Below are 18,288 nucleotides of genomic sequence, written 5' to 3' on the forward strand. Positions count from 1 at the left end.
CACTTCTCAGAAATCTGAGGGGAACTGTCAGTCTGAATGTGCCTGGTGCTTCTGGCAGCAGCAAATAACAGCATCACTTAAAAGCACAACACTCAAATATAAAAACACACTTGATACTATGCCTGTCAGCTCTTTTACATTCCTAAATGGAATTACTGATCCCTTACATCTTTTTGAACAAAAAAAAACAAACAAAAAAAACCCACGGCAATAGCTCTGTTAGCATGTTTAGGGACACACACAAATGTAAACTCCTGATGCGTAGTCCACTCCTCTGACCTACTCTTTTATGAATGAAAAACAAAACCAGCATGAAATTTAAGCTCTTCAACATTTTTACAACCTCGCCTTTGTTCTGTTGTCAGAGCGCCACGCTAGTGAAAAGCAAAAGTCCATCTGCGTCCCTCCATCTCTTGTTCGTTTGGCCTTTGGGTCAGGCTTCAACAATGACCCGCGCTTCTGAATCAAGGGCTCAAGTTCAACCCGTGGCCTTCGACCTGAAATCCGAGCTCAGTTGCTTTTTTAATTAAATATATATATATTTTTTTTATTAATGATAGTATTGCAGGGCACCAAGTTTTCAAAAATAAAAAGCATAATTAAAGATAGTAAGCAGCCACCAAAAGCATTGGTTTATTTTTATTTTATAATAAGCCACCAGGTTTTCCAAAATAAAAAAATTATTTTATTTTTAATAAAGTGCACCAGGTTTTCAAAGATAGCATAATTAAAAATAGAAAACATCCACCAAGATCTTTTTTTTATTATGGGTCATCAAGGTTTTCCATCTGCGTCCCTCCATCTCTTGTTCGTTTGGCCTTTGGGTCAGGCTTCAACAATGACCCGCGCTTCTGAATCAAGGGCTCAAGTTCAACCCGTGGCCTTCGACCTGAAATCCGAGCTCAGTTGGAGCCTACATCAAAGCACGGCTAATCAGGGCTTGTGGAAACCGTATAGCGCTTTGGGCTAATTTGGCGGACTAGCACAGACATTTACACACGTGTTAAGGCTTCTAACGTGACTAGATTACACCAGAGATGTGTAACGTGATTAAGAGTTCACTACTGAGACCACACGGCTGCTTCCCTCGCTATAAACATATATAATGCTGAAGCATGTCTCTGAGTCATATACAAACACTAGCGTCTGGCAGGCGACTCTATGGCCGCTGCATATTAAACGCTGTGGTTTTCAAGCCAGGAATTTCTCGCGGTTTGGCGGCGGATGATGATAAATCCCAGCATTACTTTAAATGGGAGAGTTATTTTGTATATTTGTTTCCATTTAAAAATCATGTGTAAACAGTGTACTACAGCCCACCACTGAGATTTTGAAAAAGGTCTTTCTATACATCAGTTGATTAGTGACTTTTAAATGTGTTTCCCACAGACGAGTCCTCAATTATAGAAATAACACTGTGTTATAGTTTAATTAGTGCTCTACAGCTCATTCAAAATGGCTGCATTTAATTATTGTTTAATAACCATCACCATACGGCTTGGCGGTAGATATTATGAGTAGATATATTACTCATAACTCCTTTCAGTATGCAACGCTAGGTTTGTTATGATTTTCTAATGAAGGATATGTGTATATCAATATAGTGTATATATATATATATATATATGATGAATATTTGTTTGACAGGTAACTGAGGACAACAGCATGATTTTGTTTTCTTTGTTTGCATGATTTGGTTTTGTTTTGTTTGGCTCACTTTCGGTCTGTGAAGGGGGGGGGGTTAAGAACTTGGTACTAAATGTGTCAGACTAACAGCTTAACAGCATGATTTAGCTTTTTTGTTTGGTTTTGTTTTGTCTTTTTGTTTTGTTTTGTTTGTCTGGCTCTCTTTTTTCAGTAGGTGAGAAAAGAAATGATCAAACTAAAAAATGTTAGTAAATAACCTTAGTACTAGACATGCCAGAAAAACAACCAACAGCATGTTTGTTTATTTATTTATTTTCTGGCTTCTTTCAGTAGGTGAGAATAAAAAAGAAACATGGTCAAACATAAAACAGCCAACATCATTATTTAGCTTTTTTTTGTTGTTTGTTTTGTTTTGTTTGTCTGGCTCTCTTTTTTCAGTAGGTGAGACAAGAAATGATCAAACTGAAAAATGTTAGTAAATAAACTTAATACTAGACATGCCAGAAAAACAACCAACAGCATGTTTGTTTATTTATTTATTTTCTGGCTTCTTTCAGTAGGTGAGTATAAAAAAGAAACTTGGTCAAACAGAAAACAGCCAACAGCATGATTTTATTTTGGCTGGCTCACTTGTTTCAGTGGGTGAGAAAACATGGCCAAACAGAAATAAAAAGGTTTTATGGTTAATTTAATACTAGACGTGTTGGTGAACAGTTTTTGTTTAGTGTGCAAAGAGACCTGACCTACTGATATACTGATTTACGGTCACATTCATAGAAATATGTATTCTTAGAAGTAGTTGGATGTTTCTAAAATGATGTTCAAACAAGTTCACTTACTCTGAACCTCATTTTAGAAACTTAATCTTAGTATGAAAGCATTCTATACTCCAATTAGGCAGTATGTATGGATGTGTCTTGTCTTCTCTGTCCTGATCTGGGGTCATAGTCCTGAGAGGTCACCCCTCTCATCTTACAGTGCCTCCTTGATATGCGACCACTTACCACCCAGCACTCCCGTTCACCTTTCTGACCCTTTCCTCCCTCTCTCTCCACCCACTCAATAGGAGACACATACCCGTCATAAATCAACACTTACTATTACTAACCTCTAGCTCACATAAGCAAACTTCACTGGATCCGTAACGCCCCCTTTCCGTTTACAGGCCTCTGTTAGGACCACACAATGCACGTGTGGTTTCATTTCAAGCAAAGGTTTTATAGACTCAATAGAAGGCGTGTTGAGGAGACCTTAAATAATGATCGAGGCCTTTACCGTAATTACAGCCAGGACTGAAGCACCACCTGTATCCCATTCTGCTACTCCACCACATACACAAGCGCTCAGCAATATTGCTGGAAATCTTTCCTGGCATGATCGTTAAGAGAGATTCATGATTGGAGTCCTGGAGTCGGCAGTAAGGCTCCATTGTTGTTTTCCACTTAAGTTTGTTAGTTGAAGGTCTTACACAAGTGAACCAGCTGCAGCCAATAGCAAGATTTGCCTTTTACTTACTCAACATACAACCTGATAATTGCACACATACGTATACACACAATCACATGTGGACAATTGTGCTTGGCATTCAACAACAACACATCAAAGGAGGAAACAAACATCTGAGCCCATCGACAAAAGTCTGGATTTACTTTGTTTTTGGACACAGCAAGAGCTTCCAGAAATTGTTGTACCTGTGTGACTCATTTATCATGTAGGCATTGTTTTTGGGCTGATTTTTCTATAGTTTGTTGCATTTAAACTGCAAAATGTACTACATGTCAAGATAAGGCATCTCAAAGAGCTTACAAACAAGAATGTTAGCTAAGAATCAATGGTACATTTATCAGTAGTATGACAGTCACTTGGATGTTTTCAATATGATTACACTGTAGTTTTTCCAGTAACTAGCTACTTTTTTCTAGGACGTACTGTAACAGACAAAATGCTACATTGTTACTATTTATGTCCTGCTGAGTGAGCTGAGGTAGTGAATTTTCCCTTTAAATGGTTTCACTAACTGCGTTTCCATTACAGATTTGCACAAAACTTTTGCGATATTTTATAAAGGTAGATAAAAAACTATTGCGAAATCACAGCGTTTCCATTAACCAACTAAAATGTAATTTTTTCCTCTTGCGATAAGTCATGTCGACAGATGTTGGTAGGTTTATGTTTATCACAGCCACAGCACTAGCCATTATTTTTAATCAAAGATGTAGGCGTGTATCTTTTGCGAAGCAAAGTGGAGAGCTGCTTTTGGGACGCTTCTGAAACGTGCCGCAGTGGGAAAAAAAATTGCGATATATGGGAGTTTCTGTGAAATTCGCATGTTTCCATTGGGCAAATTTTTTGATTGGTAATGGAAACACATAGCTTTTGTTAGTAGCCTGAAGCTAGCATAGCTGACTACTTTTTCAAAATGCTAGCTGCTGTTGTTTGATTGCCTCAAAATAAAGTTGCTTTCAGCTTGCCAAGTAACTTCTTCAACATAGTTACACCTAGTTTTGTATCCCACAAACAGGCATCCTTCCAAGAGCCAATATTTACAGTACACCTGTAACTGAACCCTGCATAATATAAACCTTCGTATTTACCTTTAGCAAGCAAGTAATATCCTGAAGACATCCTTGAAGCAAGACAGGACACCTAATGACCCGCTCTTAAAACCAATCTCTCTTTAAGAACAAGTTACAATGAACTTCCAGGAAACAGCAGCTGGAAAAGGAGTTTGAGGAGCTCCTCACATTTCTAGTATATCATTAACAGCTTTAAAGTGCCTTCAGGCTGTGTGATTTCCAGTGTTTACTTACATACCAATGGACCATTAGGGGTTTGGGCTGTTAATTAGCTTAGCACACATTGTGTGAATTGGAGACTGGATTAATGGGAGGGGAATAGTAATGAGGCTCACCTTTCTTTGCTCAGGGCCATCCTGGGCGGATCCAGGTTGGGGTTCTCCATGGACTCCATCTGAGGGCATCGCAGGAAGTAGTAGAGAGTGTGGAGGGCATCCGGAGACCAGGAGACAGGCTGTTGGCGGGCATGACGTGCAGGACTGAGCCCATGACGGACAGAACTGAGGCGCTGCATATGGTGCATGGCCCGTGACACCAGGTCACCTGATGATGACAAACAATCAATCAGAAACTTAAGATATTTGCATCAGATCGGGCTAACAGAGATTATTTTAATTGATTAAAATGTACTTTTTTCTTACAATATCTTGAATATACATAGTCTATGATTAAATTTTAATGTTTTTTTTAATGAGCATAAGTTCAAAAATGTCAGGGTGGTACAACTGTCCTGATATCATAATGTAAGAAAAAAAGCAAAATAAATGAAATTATTGATTTTTTTGTTAAATCAATGAAATTTTTAAATCGTTATACAAACATTTGAAAAATCCATGTCATGTGGTGCAACCACCATGCAAAAATAAAGTCATAACTTTTTTCTATCTTGAAATACATACATTTTTGTGACAATAATAAGAAATCATTCAATTTAAGCTGAAAATGGAAAAAAAATTCTCAACAAAAAGGTTTTCAAAAGCATATAAAACCAACATGAACACAAAATGTACGCTCAATTTTTAAATTTTTTTTTTTTTCTTTTCTTCTTATTTGTCATTGACCCAGATATCAAATTATCACCAGAGCTCAGTCGGAAGCTTACAAGACCTTGGACACTAACTGAAACCAAAAACCACAAGTTGGCCTTCATAGCAAATGTGGAAAGCTAATGTGAGCGAGTCAGCACACGTGCCTCCTCTAAGCAACGTTGGAGATGAAACACCCACCTGCTGAAGTCTTTCCCTCATGTATCTCACAGTTCCACAACATATGAACATCCTTATGATTGTACCAACAAGGCATCCAATGAAACCTGGATTCTCAACACGTAGCAGGAAACAGTCCAGGTAATAACTAAACTACATATGGATACACTGATCAAGATTCAATGCATGTATTGGTCTACGCTAACTTGAGAAGCAAAGTTGTGGGCTGGCCACTCCATTTGTGGGAAAATGTAGACTTCATTTGTGGAAATCACCCCTTGGGTTCATTTTCAAACCACAGAGTGGTTTGTGAGTAGGAAGAATCTTCCGTTATTATCTGAAAGATGCCAAACTTGCAGCAATAGGGGCCTTATTGTGTTCTGCCAGGCCCTAGGGTCTTAGAGAATTTATGAAGCAATCAGGAAGTTTGGGGCTTTTCTATTAGTTTTCTACTAATGCTTGCCCTGCAGGCTGAGATCAGTGCGATTGGACTGGAGATATTAAATACAACATCCTCAAAGCTAATGGTAATACTTGTTGCAATTTAAAGGCCGATATACTTGAAGTGAAGTTCTGTTTTGTCCTTCGCTTAGGGTAAAAAAAAAAAGTTTGAAATACCTGAGCAGCAGTTTAATGTCTCCGGCACTGCCTATGCTATTGGGAGTGGCATTTAGAATTTGAACATGTAAATATGTGCTGTGACCTTTCCTCTTGATAACAAAATAAACAACAAAACTGACAGGAGTGAGAAAGCAGCAGTTAAGAAAGCATCATAGTGACGAAGATAGGCTTGCACCAGCTCTGCAATTCAGGACTCCAGTCAAGTCAAGTCAAGTCATTTATTTTATACAATAGATAACTTTAAAACAAGCTTTACAGTTTTAAACATGGAAAACATGAAAGTTAGTTGCAATTTCAGTTAGAATTTTGCTTTGAGTCCGCCTGCCTGCTATGTCATTTCCATGGAACAATAGTTCTAAGGTTTATTCAAGCTGGAGCAAATTTTTCCATAAAATGTACTTTTGCAGGCTGTTTCAAATTCCTGAAACAGATTTCAAATTAACTTCATTTTGGCCTAATTTTGTTAAATGTGGTAGTTAGACCAGTGGTAGTTCGAAGGTGTTTACCAGCTGGAACAAAGTTTTCTGTAAAGTTCGCTTTGGCAAGCTGCTTCGAACTCCCACAATGAAGTTAATATGAACTTTTTTTGGCCTAATTTTATTCGAAACGATCAGCTCACATCAGCTTATTCTTTGATTTTGCTTGCCTATTACGTAATCACTATAGACCAGTGATAGTTCGAAGGTGTTTACCAGCTCAAGCAAACTTTTCCATAAAGTTCACTATCACAAGCTGTTTCAAATTCCTGAAACAAATTCCAAATAAACTTCATTTTGACCTGATTTTGTTCAAAATGACGTCACATCAGTTCATTTTGAATTTCACCTCAATTTTGCTTACCTATTATGTAATCGCATAGACCAGTGGTAGTTCGTCGGTATTTACCAGCTGGAATTATGTTTTCCATAAAGTTTGCTTTGGCAAGCTGTTTTGAACTCCCACAACAAACTTTGTTTTGGCCTAATTTTGTTTGAAATGATATCACGGTTCATAAGTTTGTTCTTCAATTTTGCTTGCCTATTACGTAATCACTATAGACCAGTGATAGTTCAAAGGTGTTTACCAGCTTGAGCAAACTTTTCCATGACGTTCGCTTTCTCAAGCTATTTCAAATTCCTGAAACAAGCTCCAAACAAGCTTCATTTTGGCCTGATATTGTTCAAATATTGTTGTTGGATTTTGCTTGAAGTATAACAGGCTTTTCTTTTTCAACCATTCCTCTAAATTCAGACTGAAAGAGCTACCAACAACAGAGCAAATTTTTCACATGCCAAATCACACATTTTAGGTTGTGTAGATGCCCATTTGTATCTAGCGTTCCAGGGCAGTTGAGGACGTACAGATGCCCCACTGTCCATCGGTCTCCTGGGTACAGCTGGATCAAACCTACATGAGAGCTCATGGGGAGGCGCCAACATCACAGGCAGTGCACAAAGACAGCTCTCACTGAATTCACTGAGTTTGTGTGTGATTGCTAATGTCCTGCTGAACGTGCCCTTGTGCTGTGGGAGACAAGCAGCAAAGTGTTCGGTTTTTGCAGTAGGAAATTCGTGCCTTCCATCGGTAAGCCGCCAACCATGCCACCGCTGGGCTTGTGGCATGGTGGGTAAACACAGGTAAAACAGCTCAGAGTACGGCAACCCATGCCAACAAGGGAACTCTTTCACTGCAAGGGAAATATCCCATTTTCAAATGTAAACTCCTGTGAGGAGGGAACCAAAACACTGTACAATGAACCGACAGACTATTGCTGAATAAGGCACTGTAATCTTTGTATTTACACTTTAAAGTTCAGCTAAATTGCATTTGTTCAGCTTTCCACTTGTATAAAATCCAGTCCAGACAATAAATCCCAGACCAGATGTTGCTTTTATCAAGGGAACCGTGTTGAGACAGACATGCTTCATTTGAGTGCAGATGAGTCAGGCATCATGAAGTCAGAGGAGACACTGGTATAGCAGTTCATCTTCCTTCAATCCTGATAGGAGTGTGTCTAATAACACCATAACATCCTGCAGGAATTATCTAGAATACCAGACAAGAGGCACTTAAGGCACCAGAAGACTTTTAGTTGACTTCCACACTCGTTTCGTGTCTTTCCATCACTAAACATTCTGTTTAGAAAGCAAACATGCCTCCTCTTTGGGAACGACATAGTGGTGTTTATTCAGAGCATAAAATAATAGGCTAATCAGTCCGGAAAGATAAACAGCATCCACATTATCTCCTTTTCCATGTTGTGTTTGCAGGGATAGCAACAAGCAATTGTGTCTCTGTATGAAACTTGCTGCAATCTTGACTCTGTTACGTGTCAAGTCAAGCACTGTGACAGGTAGTGACATACCTAAAATAGTAAACTTGTGTAGTTTATAGTTTGGCATATGTACACATTTTTTGTATCAAAGTATATAAAATAAAATGTGTATATATATATATATATATATATATATATATATATATATATATATATACAATTTAAAATAATGTAATTTCATTATTTTATGTTGCTTATACTTTGAAAAATATATATGCAAAATCATATGCATATAAAAAGTATATGAAATATGCGAAATAATATGCAAATTAAAATAATTAAAATAAATACTTTTAGTTTGTATATTTATTTACTTTTATTGTATATTTATATTGCCCTATTATTTGATGCACTATTATTTTCAATATTAACACTGAATCTATAACTTAGCAATATAAAGTTTTAAACAAAATACAAAAAGCAAAGTTACAAATATAAAAAGCAAATTAAAATTGCATTTAATATTCAGGATGTGACATTTGCGATAAGCGTCATTCTGAAAAATTCCACCGTGTCCAACCTTCTCATAAGCTGTAGCTTAAATGTGACCTTTCTGAGTTGTAAATGATTCAGTATGATTCATAATGGACATAATGGACAGGAGAGAGAAACAGACAAAACAAAGAATATCAGACATAATAGACAGACAGGAAGTCAGACACTCACTCAGTTCGGAGATGCTGCCCACACATGTAGCCAGTAAGGCCTGTTCGAGTGTTCGCAGCTCCAGTTCAGCGTACGCATCCTCTCTGCTCTCCAACCCCGTCTGACGTCCCTCCGTGTATGGACTGAAATGAGCCGGAAGTGACAGAACACCTAAAATATAAAGACAGGAAACTAGTCAAGACGAAATGTGAAAATTACACTTTTACCATTGTGGTCACATTTACAATTGCTTGGCGAAATTTTGGGGAAATGTATTGCAAGTTACGTAATCAGATTACTTTTTTCAAGTAACTGGAAAAGTAACGCATTACTTTTAAATTTACAACAAAATTACATCTGAGTTACTTTTTCAAGAAAGTAATGCAAGTTACTTTTTTAACATGTATTCACTGATATCTCTCCTGTTCCCGTGTTGAGAGAAATTGGGAGTGACGTGCAGAACCTCTTCCTTCAGTCTGAGGCTTATTAATTTCACTTTTTGGTGTGAAAGGGTCTTTATTGTTTCCAAAAATATTACTTTTGGGTTTTTTGTTATTAAAAATAAATAAACAAGCCCGACCCATGTGACAAAAGTAACACAAAAGTAATGTAATGCATTACTTTTCGTAAAGAGTAAGTAACGCAATTAGTTATTTTAAATTATTTTATTTTATTTTTGTTTTCTCTGCGCACAAAAAGTATTCTCGTAGCTTCGTAAAATTACGGTTGAACCACTGATGTCACATGGATTATTTTAACGATGTCCTTGCTACGTTTCTGAGCCTTGATCGTGTTAGGATCGCGTTAGGATCCTTGTTGTCTATGGAGGGTCAGAGAGCTCTCGGATTTCATCAAAAATATCTTAATTTGTGTTCCGAAGATGAACGAAGGTCTTACGGATTTGGAACGACATGAGGTTGAGTAAATAATGACATAATTTTCATTTTTGGGTTAACTATGCCTTTAAGGAGTAATGTAGTTTTGTAATGCATTACTTTTAAAAGTAGCTTTCCCCAACACTAATTTCAATCACCTTGTTAACACGTGACGTGTTTCATACATCCTTTTTGATAATCTTTGTGAAATTTCGCAATGTGGCTGCACCTTTATTCCAAAACAAGTCTAAGTCTTTGACAATCAATGCAAGAAATGGTCTTCTGTGGACATATAATTAAACCAAATTTAAATTTAAACATGGGCGTTGTCCATGGAGTGACATCTTGCCATTTTTTCCAGGTTTAGATGCAAAATAAACTTTATAAAGACTTGTTCTACACAAAAACAGTTATTCATTTGCCGTATTTACCACTTTCGAAACTGCAGTCACTGGAGAGATCAGAAAAACAAAGGCGCCATTATGATACACAACCCCAATGTAACCTTAAAAACGATTCCAAACAAACTAATTCTAAAGTTTACGTCCTTCAGGAAGGAACACAAAAACAAATGTGAGAATTAGCATGAGATTCTGTTGTGCGATTGTGAAACACTTTATGACTAAATCCAAACAACATTATTTATAAACGTCACTTTCCACTGAATTACATTTGAACATAAATCACGAGAACGACAATGACTGGTGACTAGAACTGTGTCTTATTGTCTCCAAGGTGTTGTCTTTGATAACAGAGGTTGCACAAGCTTAGGACAGTCACTTCCTCTGTAAACATCTCCTCTCACGTCCACAATGCAGATTTCTAGAACAACCTGGTGGTTTGGTGTTGATGAGTTCACAGGCCTTTCCCAGTATAATCTGACTGGAATGAGTCAGTTCTCAAAGCGATGCAGCATGTTCTACACTTTAATCTGACCGTCTGCCTAATTAAACGATTGCGTAAGACCAGGGTGGCTTTATTAAAGCAATGATTTATGGCAGATAAAGAACTGTTACAGTTACGTAACATGAAATTATTTGCTCGGTTCCTTCAGCTCTTCATATTTCCAGTCTTGTTGAGATGTTTTGGACGTAGTGAGTCATAGTGAGTTTTGTTTATGAGACGGTCATGGCTTCATCCTACAATTTTCTTCTCTAAATTTGTTTTTTGCTGAGCCATCGTTGGTTGATTTAGTTGAGTTGTCTCCAGTAGTGACTTCCTGTCCATATGGAAGGATCAGGAAAAACAGAGCGATCAAGGAAGGGGAGACTTGTGCAGTTAAGTTTCCCACTGGTTCTTTGTAGTCCTGGATAAAGCTTTGCTTTGGCCTTCAGGGGTGAGTGTCCTGCCAAGGAAAAGGAAACAAGCAAGGAACCCTACCAGAGAAGCAAAAACAAAGCAATATTGTGAGTCCTGTTTCTGATTTATGGAAGGCTCTTCATTGGAAAGACGGATCCCTATCCCATCTGTGAACTTTAAAGGAATATTCCAGGTTTAGAACAAGTTAACCTCAAAGGATTTGTGGCTACACAAAATGTAAATTTAAATTTAATTTCTCTCCTTTCCCTAAAAAAACGTTAGTTATAGTAAGAATGTTACAATGGAAGTGAATGGGGCCAATTCCTAACCATTAAAACTTGCTGCATCCAAAATCGCATACTACTATTTGGTAGATGCTACTGTATATTTGATGAAGAACTTAACCGCAAAAAAAGTATGTTCTATATGATGTGTAGCAATAAATTCTAAAAATATGCATAAAAAAACGTATGTGCTAAATTGAATCTTATAATTTTATAATAAGACATGCTAACACACTACGATGGAAATTGAATAAATTCCTCAATGTGCATCAAAAAACTCATGTAACTTTGCCTCAACAGATCCTGTGATTGAACGACCGATCTTATCGCACACCATCTACAATGTTATTTTATGTTATATTATTTTGAAATGCCAGAGCCAAAGTCCATCATCAAAATGATTTGGTATAATCCCCTCCCATAATTGTTTCACACGATTGCCTTCCCAAACATCAGGCATCCGAATGCAAGATAACATGACAGCGTTCGTCTGTGTGCTCTGTGGTGCATTCATTATGTACAAAAAAAGAAGATTTTGACACTTTGCGCCAGTTTCCCAAGAAGTGACGATTTTATTCTCTTGAACACATGTAAACAGTGCTTTATTTGCAAATGTTTTATGGGATATTCAAATTTTTGCACGTAAGTAAAATTCGCAACTTTGGATGGAATCATAACTAGTTTCAGTACCACAGCTACAAGACGTAAACAATATGCGAATTCAGATTTCTATGTAAAGTTGTATCCGATTGTAATGTTTTGTTTCCTCGTTTCCCTTAAACGACTATAAAAATGATTTAAACAACACAATAAACAATAAATAATACACAAGTTTTGTGCTTTGATAAAAGTATAAGCTTCACATTGCTGCAAAAATTGGCTCCATTTACTTTTACTGTAAGTGCCTCATCATATTTTTGCTATCGAGTAGTGTTTTTTTTTTTTTGGTAATCAATACACCACAAATGCAGTCGATGGAGTTTAACTTGCACTAAACGCAGACTATTCCTTTAAGCGACTAAAAGTCTCCATCCAGAATGTTTAGAAGTGCTTTTCTGCCCACAGGGCCAGTTTCTAGATAAGCCCATGCTTTCTGCTTCTATCATGTACAGGGCGAAGATTCGAGACATTTACAGATGAGGGTGGCTCCAGTGTTCATGAATACAGGCTGTTTATAATACCACAGTGTGGTAAGAGTAAAGCATATGGGACTGACTCCTCAGACACGAACACTGGCATCATAAATTCCAGTAGACAAAGCTAAACGTTTGTTTACAGTAAACACCCTCTTAATGGTGTCTGTGATTTACATTTATTACGGCACATTTACAGCTTCAGGGTGGCTGGCTACCAACAAGGTGACACAACAGAAGAAATATCACTCTTTTTTCATACATAAGATCCTATATGAACAGTGATATTTGCTACAGCAAGCACCACTTAATACAGCTGACAGGAAGCAGAGGTTTCAAGAGGGCCTGATTTCCTCTCCTGTGGTTCGTGACTGTAAATATGAAACATATGGCTAGGTATAAAAATATACTGCTTGGTTAGTTCTCCATGATTGTCCAATTAAGTGAAGGACAGAATTTCAAGGAAGTACACATGTGAGTAAATGATTACTGGACTTCCCATTTCAATATTGTTTTATATTTCGAATTTCGTCATGCTGTTTGTTACATTATGGATCAAATAGCGTGCATAATATGACTCTGCACTAATTCAGATGAGCTGCAAACAAATGCACAGATGCATGTGCATATCTATCCACAAACACACACACAAACCTAGGATGTGGCTGGATGCAGCACGAGAAACCGCCGTTTATGAGAGGCTTTCGGCTCCATCAAACGAGATTCTAAACCCCTGCATGAAAATCCAACCCACAACAAATTTGTCCAGCTGCAGCGGGAAAAGCGTCTGTGTGTGAGTCTGCTTCTCTGTATATAGGGCAGGACAAAACCTGGAGTATTTGCTGATTCTGGCCGTTCCTTACAATGGAATCGGCTTTACAATGAGCACACATGCCTGCAACTGCACTCAACTCACTCTCAACACTGCAGTCCGGTTACCGTTCACTCCCAAGGGTCATCAAGGGTGTTATTTGACAAGCCTGTGAAGTATGTCCACGTATAGGTTTCATCAGAAGCTGCAGGTGTCCAATTAGACAGGCACACATGAATATTGTGAAAACTGTTAGAAAGAGTCGACAGAGTGAAGTTTGAAACAGTTTGGGTTAGTTTGAATTTTAATTTTAGAATAGTGAATTATTATTTTTGAAATATTATACATTAGGAATTTTAGAATAATATTTGAAATAGTTACATTTTTAATTTTAGAATAGTAAGGTTTTTTCCTGAAAGTTAAAATCTAACATAGTAGCCCAATCTAGTATGTTAATGCAGTATGAAGGAATTTTTTTATATTTTTCAAAGGTGTTTACTGGTAATTTGAATTATGTATTGCATTGCGTTGTGTTTTAGGGTTAAAAAGAAATGATGTTATAGAAATTTATGTTATAGTGCAGTTAAAAGTTGTTTTTGAAATATTTTTAATTTCAGTTTTAGAATAGAGAAATATTGTTTCTATATAATAATGTATATAAAATAGTTATATTTTTATTTTACAATAGTGAATTATTGTTTCTGAAATATAAATGTATTATAAATATTTTGAATAACAGAATATTGTTTATGAAATAGTTACATTTTAAATTTTAGAACAGTGAATTGCTAATTCTGAAATATTTTCCATAATATTTTAAAATTTCAATTTTAGAACAGGGAAACATTGTTTCTGTATAATAACAAAATAATGTTTATGAAATAGTTACATTTTTATTTTTGCAATAGTGAATTATTGTTTCTGAAATATTATACATTTTAATTTTAGAATAACAGAATATTGTTTATGATTACAATTTTTTTTATTTTTTATTTTTTTACAATCTGTTTATGGTGCAATATCAATCAAATGAACATAAACTTATTCATGAATGGTCATTACATTTCACAGCAATGACTGACACCATTTTTACAGACGTTTACAGAATAATATGATAAAATCATAAACCAATTAAGATTATAAACTGACTTTATTACTCTACCTCAGTATAACCTACTGTTTTTTTTTTTTTTTTTTTGAAAGGAACCCAACGTGCCATGAATAAAATCAGATAAACCATAAAACGTCCATTCTGTGTTGCCAACAAACTCTGTGGAGTCATTCTTGCATGTGAGAGTTCTCCAAATTTAGCTTAAAATAGAAAATCGCACGGTACAGATTGGGTGTCACACTAATGTTTATTCAGTATTTCATGCTATGAATGACTGACATTAGGTAAGCATCCAATCTACTCTGTTTCCAAGTGTTCTTAGGACTTCACACATAATTTTCACTCTTGCACCATGAGAGCACGGCTAGTCGAGCTTCTGTAAGTTTAGAAACTGGCAGTACAAGCGAGAAATCTCCCATGAGTCCACGCCCCATCTGAACAGCCGCCTGCCTTTCCCACAGCCCATCCCGACACACTCACACATAAAGAATCTCCTCTCCTCGTTCACCTCAGATCATCACTTCAGGGAGAAAAGTGTGACCAGATAGAGAAAGAAAGAAAAGAAGATGCTATTTCAGTAGAACTGAGGTGAAAATCAATTTCAGAGAGGTTCCTCACACCAGGAACTAGACCTAACAGGCTATAAAAGACCAACGGAGGGGTTTTTATTTGGGTGTATTTATATCGACAGTCTTTTTCTTGAAGAAGCCCATTCCACTCTCTCAGTAATAGCAGCGGTGTCCATATAGACTGCATTCCTGATGGATAATTGGTCTGGAAATAAAGATGTGTTTGGTCTAGAACGAGTCAGTTGTTCCTGTATGTGTATCCGAGTGTGTTAAATGCCGAGGTCTCTCTTCTTTATGGGCCCAGAGGCCTCATTCTCTGATGTCTAAGTGGCCTTTCACATTCAACGGAGGCCACCTGCTTCAAAAACAAGCTCTTCATTCATTTGGGCCTTGGTCAGCACTTTAGTCATTTCCTGCTGACAAAAAAACGGCTTTGAGATGATGATCGTTCAAGATCAAAACACAATATAAAAAAATGTTGCAAATACGTCCAACCAGTTTCTGCTGCCCACACATTCAGGAACAATGGAATTTCCAGAAGTCCGGATGTCGACTTTAACTTCTGGCACATGGCTAATGTTAACTGCACCTAAAAACAGCTGTTTAGGAGGTCAGGGGTCTTTAATTGAATTAGTAATGGTATTAATACGTTAACCTGACCTGAGATCTGTCACTAACAGTAGCTGACAGATAAGCTAATGATGAAGATGGTAGTAAAGTTGATGTAAATATAATAAATATGCAGTAAATATCTACGTCTCATTCAAACAAGTACAATACTAAATACTACATTTGACTTAGAATTTAAACAAACGGTAAATATATACAAATTAATGCCCAGCTAACAGGAAAAATGTTTATAGAATTTATAAAAATGTTGGGACGAAAACATTCTTAGGCTACACTTTACACTAGTGGGTCTTCGTTACTTCGTACTCGTTCCCTGCTCCAGTTTCGTTTTCTACACCTGTCGTTTACACTACTCCGGCATTTTCGACCCTCGAAAACGGAGACTTTCGCAAAATGCCGCTGACCCCGTTTTCGTTTGGGTTGCGTTTCAGTGTAATCGGACCAAAACGGAGACTTTTGAATGACTTTTGACTTCTCTGCGTATCCTTGACGAACGTGTAAACAATAACATCATGCTCATTGTTGTACATGCATGAATGGTCATGTGACATGCATTTTCGGTTGTTTAGTGTGAACGGAAATCACTTCTGAAACGCAGTGAAAACACCAGTGTAGACGAGGATCGTTTTCATTTTAAAACGCACTAGTGTAAACAGGGCCTAAAAGTGACGTTTATGGAACGTTCTTATTTTAATATTTGATGTACCATCTCATAATAGTCTGAGATTAATATTCTCAAAACATCCTTATTTGTACTTGAATGATATAAGAAACATTTTTGTAACCTTTAAATAAAGTTCTAATCACAACAAGAAAACTGGACATTTTAATGTTCTTAGAATATTAAAAATAAACGATTATACAAACGCTAGTAGAACGTTGTCAGAAACGTTTTTGGAACATTTAAATAACATTATAATCACAAAGAAAACTGGACAATTGAACGTTTTAGAAAACATTTCAAAACAATGTTTCCACAATGTTTTTAAGACCTAAATGGAAGCCATGTTGTTGTAATTAATTTAGTGACTGTATTTAATACATTTCATGGCAAATGAGAGCTGTAACATAAAATATTAGTTAACAGATGCTATAACTAAACAACTGTTTAACAGATAAACAAAGAAGATATACTTAACAGGCCTTGCTAAATACTAAATGTGAGTACAATTTCAAACAAAACACACTGACACTATATAAGTGATTTAAAATTTAGACAAAAAAAGGCTATGTTGATTTATATGGAGGCAATGCTGTGTTTGACGATTTGTTTGCGCGAATTCAAAACTTTGATCTGACCTTATATCAGTACCAGCAGTAGCAGAAAATGTGGTGAACAGATACTAGCTAATTGCTAACACATACAAAAACACAGAAACTAGATAACAAAACAACCTTGTATATTTTACTATAAAGTTAGTGTATATAACAATTACAATAAAACTCATCGAAATTATTATACAAAATGCAATGTTGGTATCTGATGTTTGATTCTATGCTAATAATTCACACAAAAAGTAAGCATGTTGAGAAATATGGATGTTCGACAAGTTGTGTTAACAGTCTAGTTATAGTTATTGAGAGCTTTGAGGGTGGTCAGCTGTCTGACTGTGGAGGTCATTTATACATTGGGCAAAAATAACAGCATTTGTCATGTCAGGTTGAGTCTTATCTGCATTTTGGCATTCTGGGTTATATCATTAGAGTCCGGATCGGCAAGCACTGATCACTTCACACATGCTTGCCTGGCTAATTAATCACAGTGAGGAAGACTGACTGCCTTGCGTCCCATCACACCTCAGGAGAGCTTTTAAACACGTTTGGATCAGCAGCCGTGTGACACATTTTCCCACTGATCCAGTCAGTCAAGAATATATGCTTCTCTAAATAAATAATAATAAAAAAACCTAAGGGAAAAAATGCTACATCGATATACCAACACATAATATGCAGTAGTTCCCAGGAGGCTTTGTGGCTTTTTTGAGATTAGGGAATCTCAGTTCATGATCCTCTGACTTTGCTTTGAAAGATCTAGCGTCATAAGCAGAACAAATATTAAATTTATTACGACATGGCTTCATTCCTCATGTAGATCTTGCTTTATGAATTCAAGCCAACTGTGGAGCCAGTGGTTTCTTTTCATGTTTGCAAGGAATCACCACAAATTACTTCATTGTTCTCATGTTACAGGTAATAGATTGTATTCCACATCTTACAGACATCCATGTTTTATATATTCTCTGAATAAAATGAGTGGTGCTTGTCTGTGAAAAACATTCAGAAACAGGGCGCTGTCATTTGGCTACTAATGCCCTCAAGTTTCTATGATATTCTGGTCTCTAGATACAACTTCAATATTATCCAAGGTTTAATTTTAAGGGTTTTATTTCGAACCACTAAATAAGAGCAATAGCAACAGTGACGCTTGCCTCAGATGTAAAGCAGCATTTTGCTGTAGTCGCCTCTGGAACAACTTCCCTATTAAGAGAGACCCAACACAAACGGCCTGCTGTTCAGCCTCTGAGCGATGGAGCAATGGCAAATCTGATGGACTTGGAACTTCAGCGT

At 36.7% G+C, this 18,288-nt stretch overlaps 1 protein-coding gene across 1 annotated transcript in view; it reads right to left on the minus strand.

Moving 5' to 3' along the window:
- The window catches only part of abtb2b (ankyrin repeat and BTB (POZ) domain containing 2b), a 53,353-nt gene that overhangs the window by 16,329 nt on the left and 18,736 nt on the right, over nt 1-18,288 (minus strand). The window contains exons 3-4 of the mRNA XM_016511592.1: nt 9,030-9,179; nt 4,559-4,766 (exon numbers count right to left, since the gene is read on the minus strand). Of these exons, the coding sequence (XP_016367078.1) occupies nt 4,559-4,766; nt 9,030-9,179 (358 nt within the window). The remainder of the gene's footprint in view (nt 1-4,558; nt 4,767-9,029; nt 9,180-18,288) is intronic.

The sequence above is a fragment of the Sinocyclocheilus rhinocerous genome, unplaced genomic scaffold (assembly GCF_001515625.1).
Source record: "Sinocyclocheilus rhinocerous isolate Xijiao unplaced genomic scaffold, SAMN03320098_v1.1 scaffold1376, whole genome shotgun sequence".
Lineage (NCBI taxonomy): Eukaryota > Metazoa > Chordata > Actinopteri > Cypriniformes > Cyprinidae > Sinocyclocheilus > Sinocyclocheilus rhinocerous.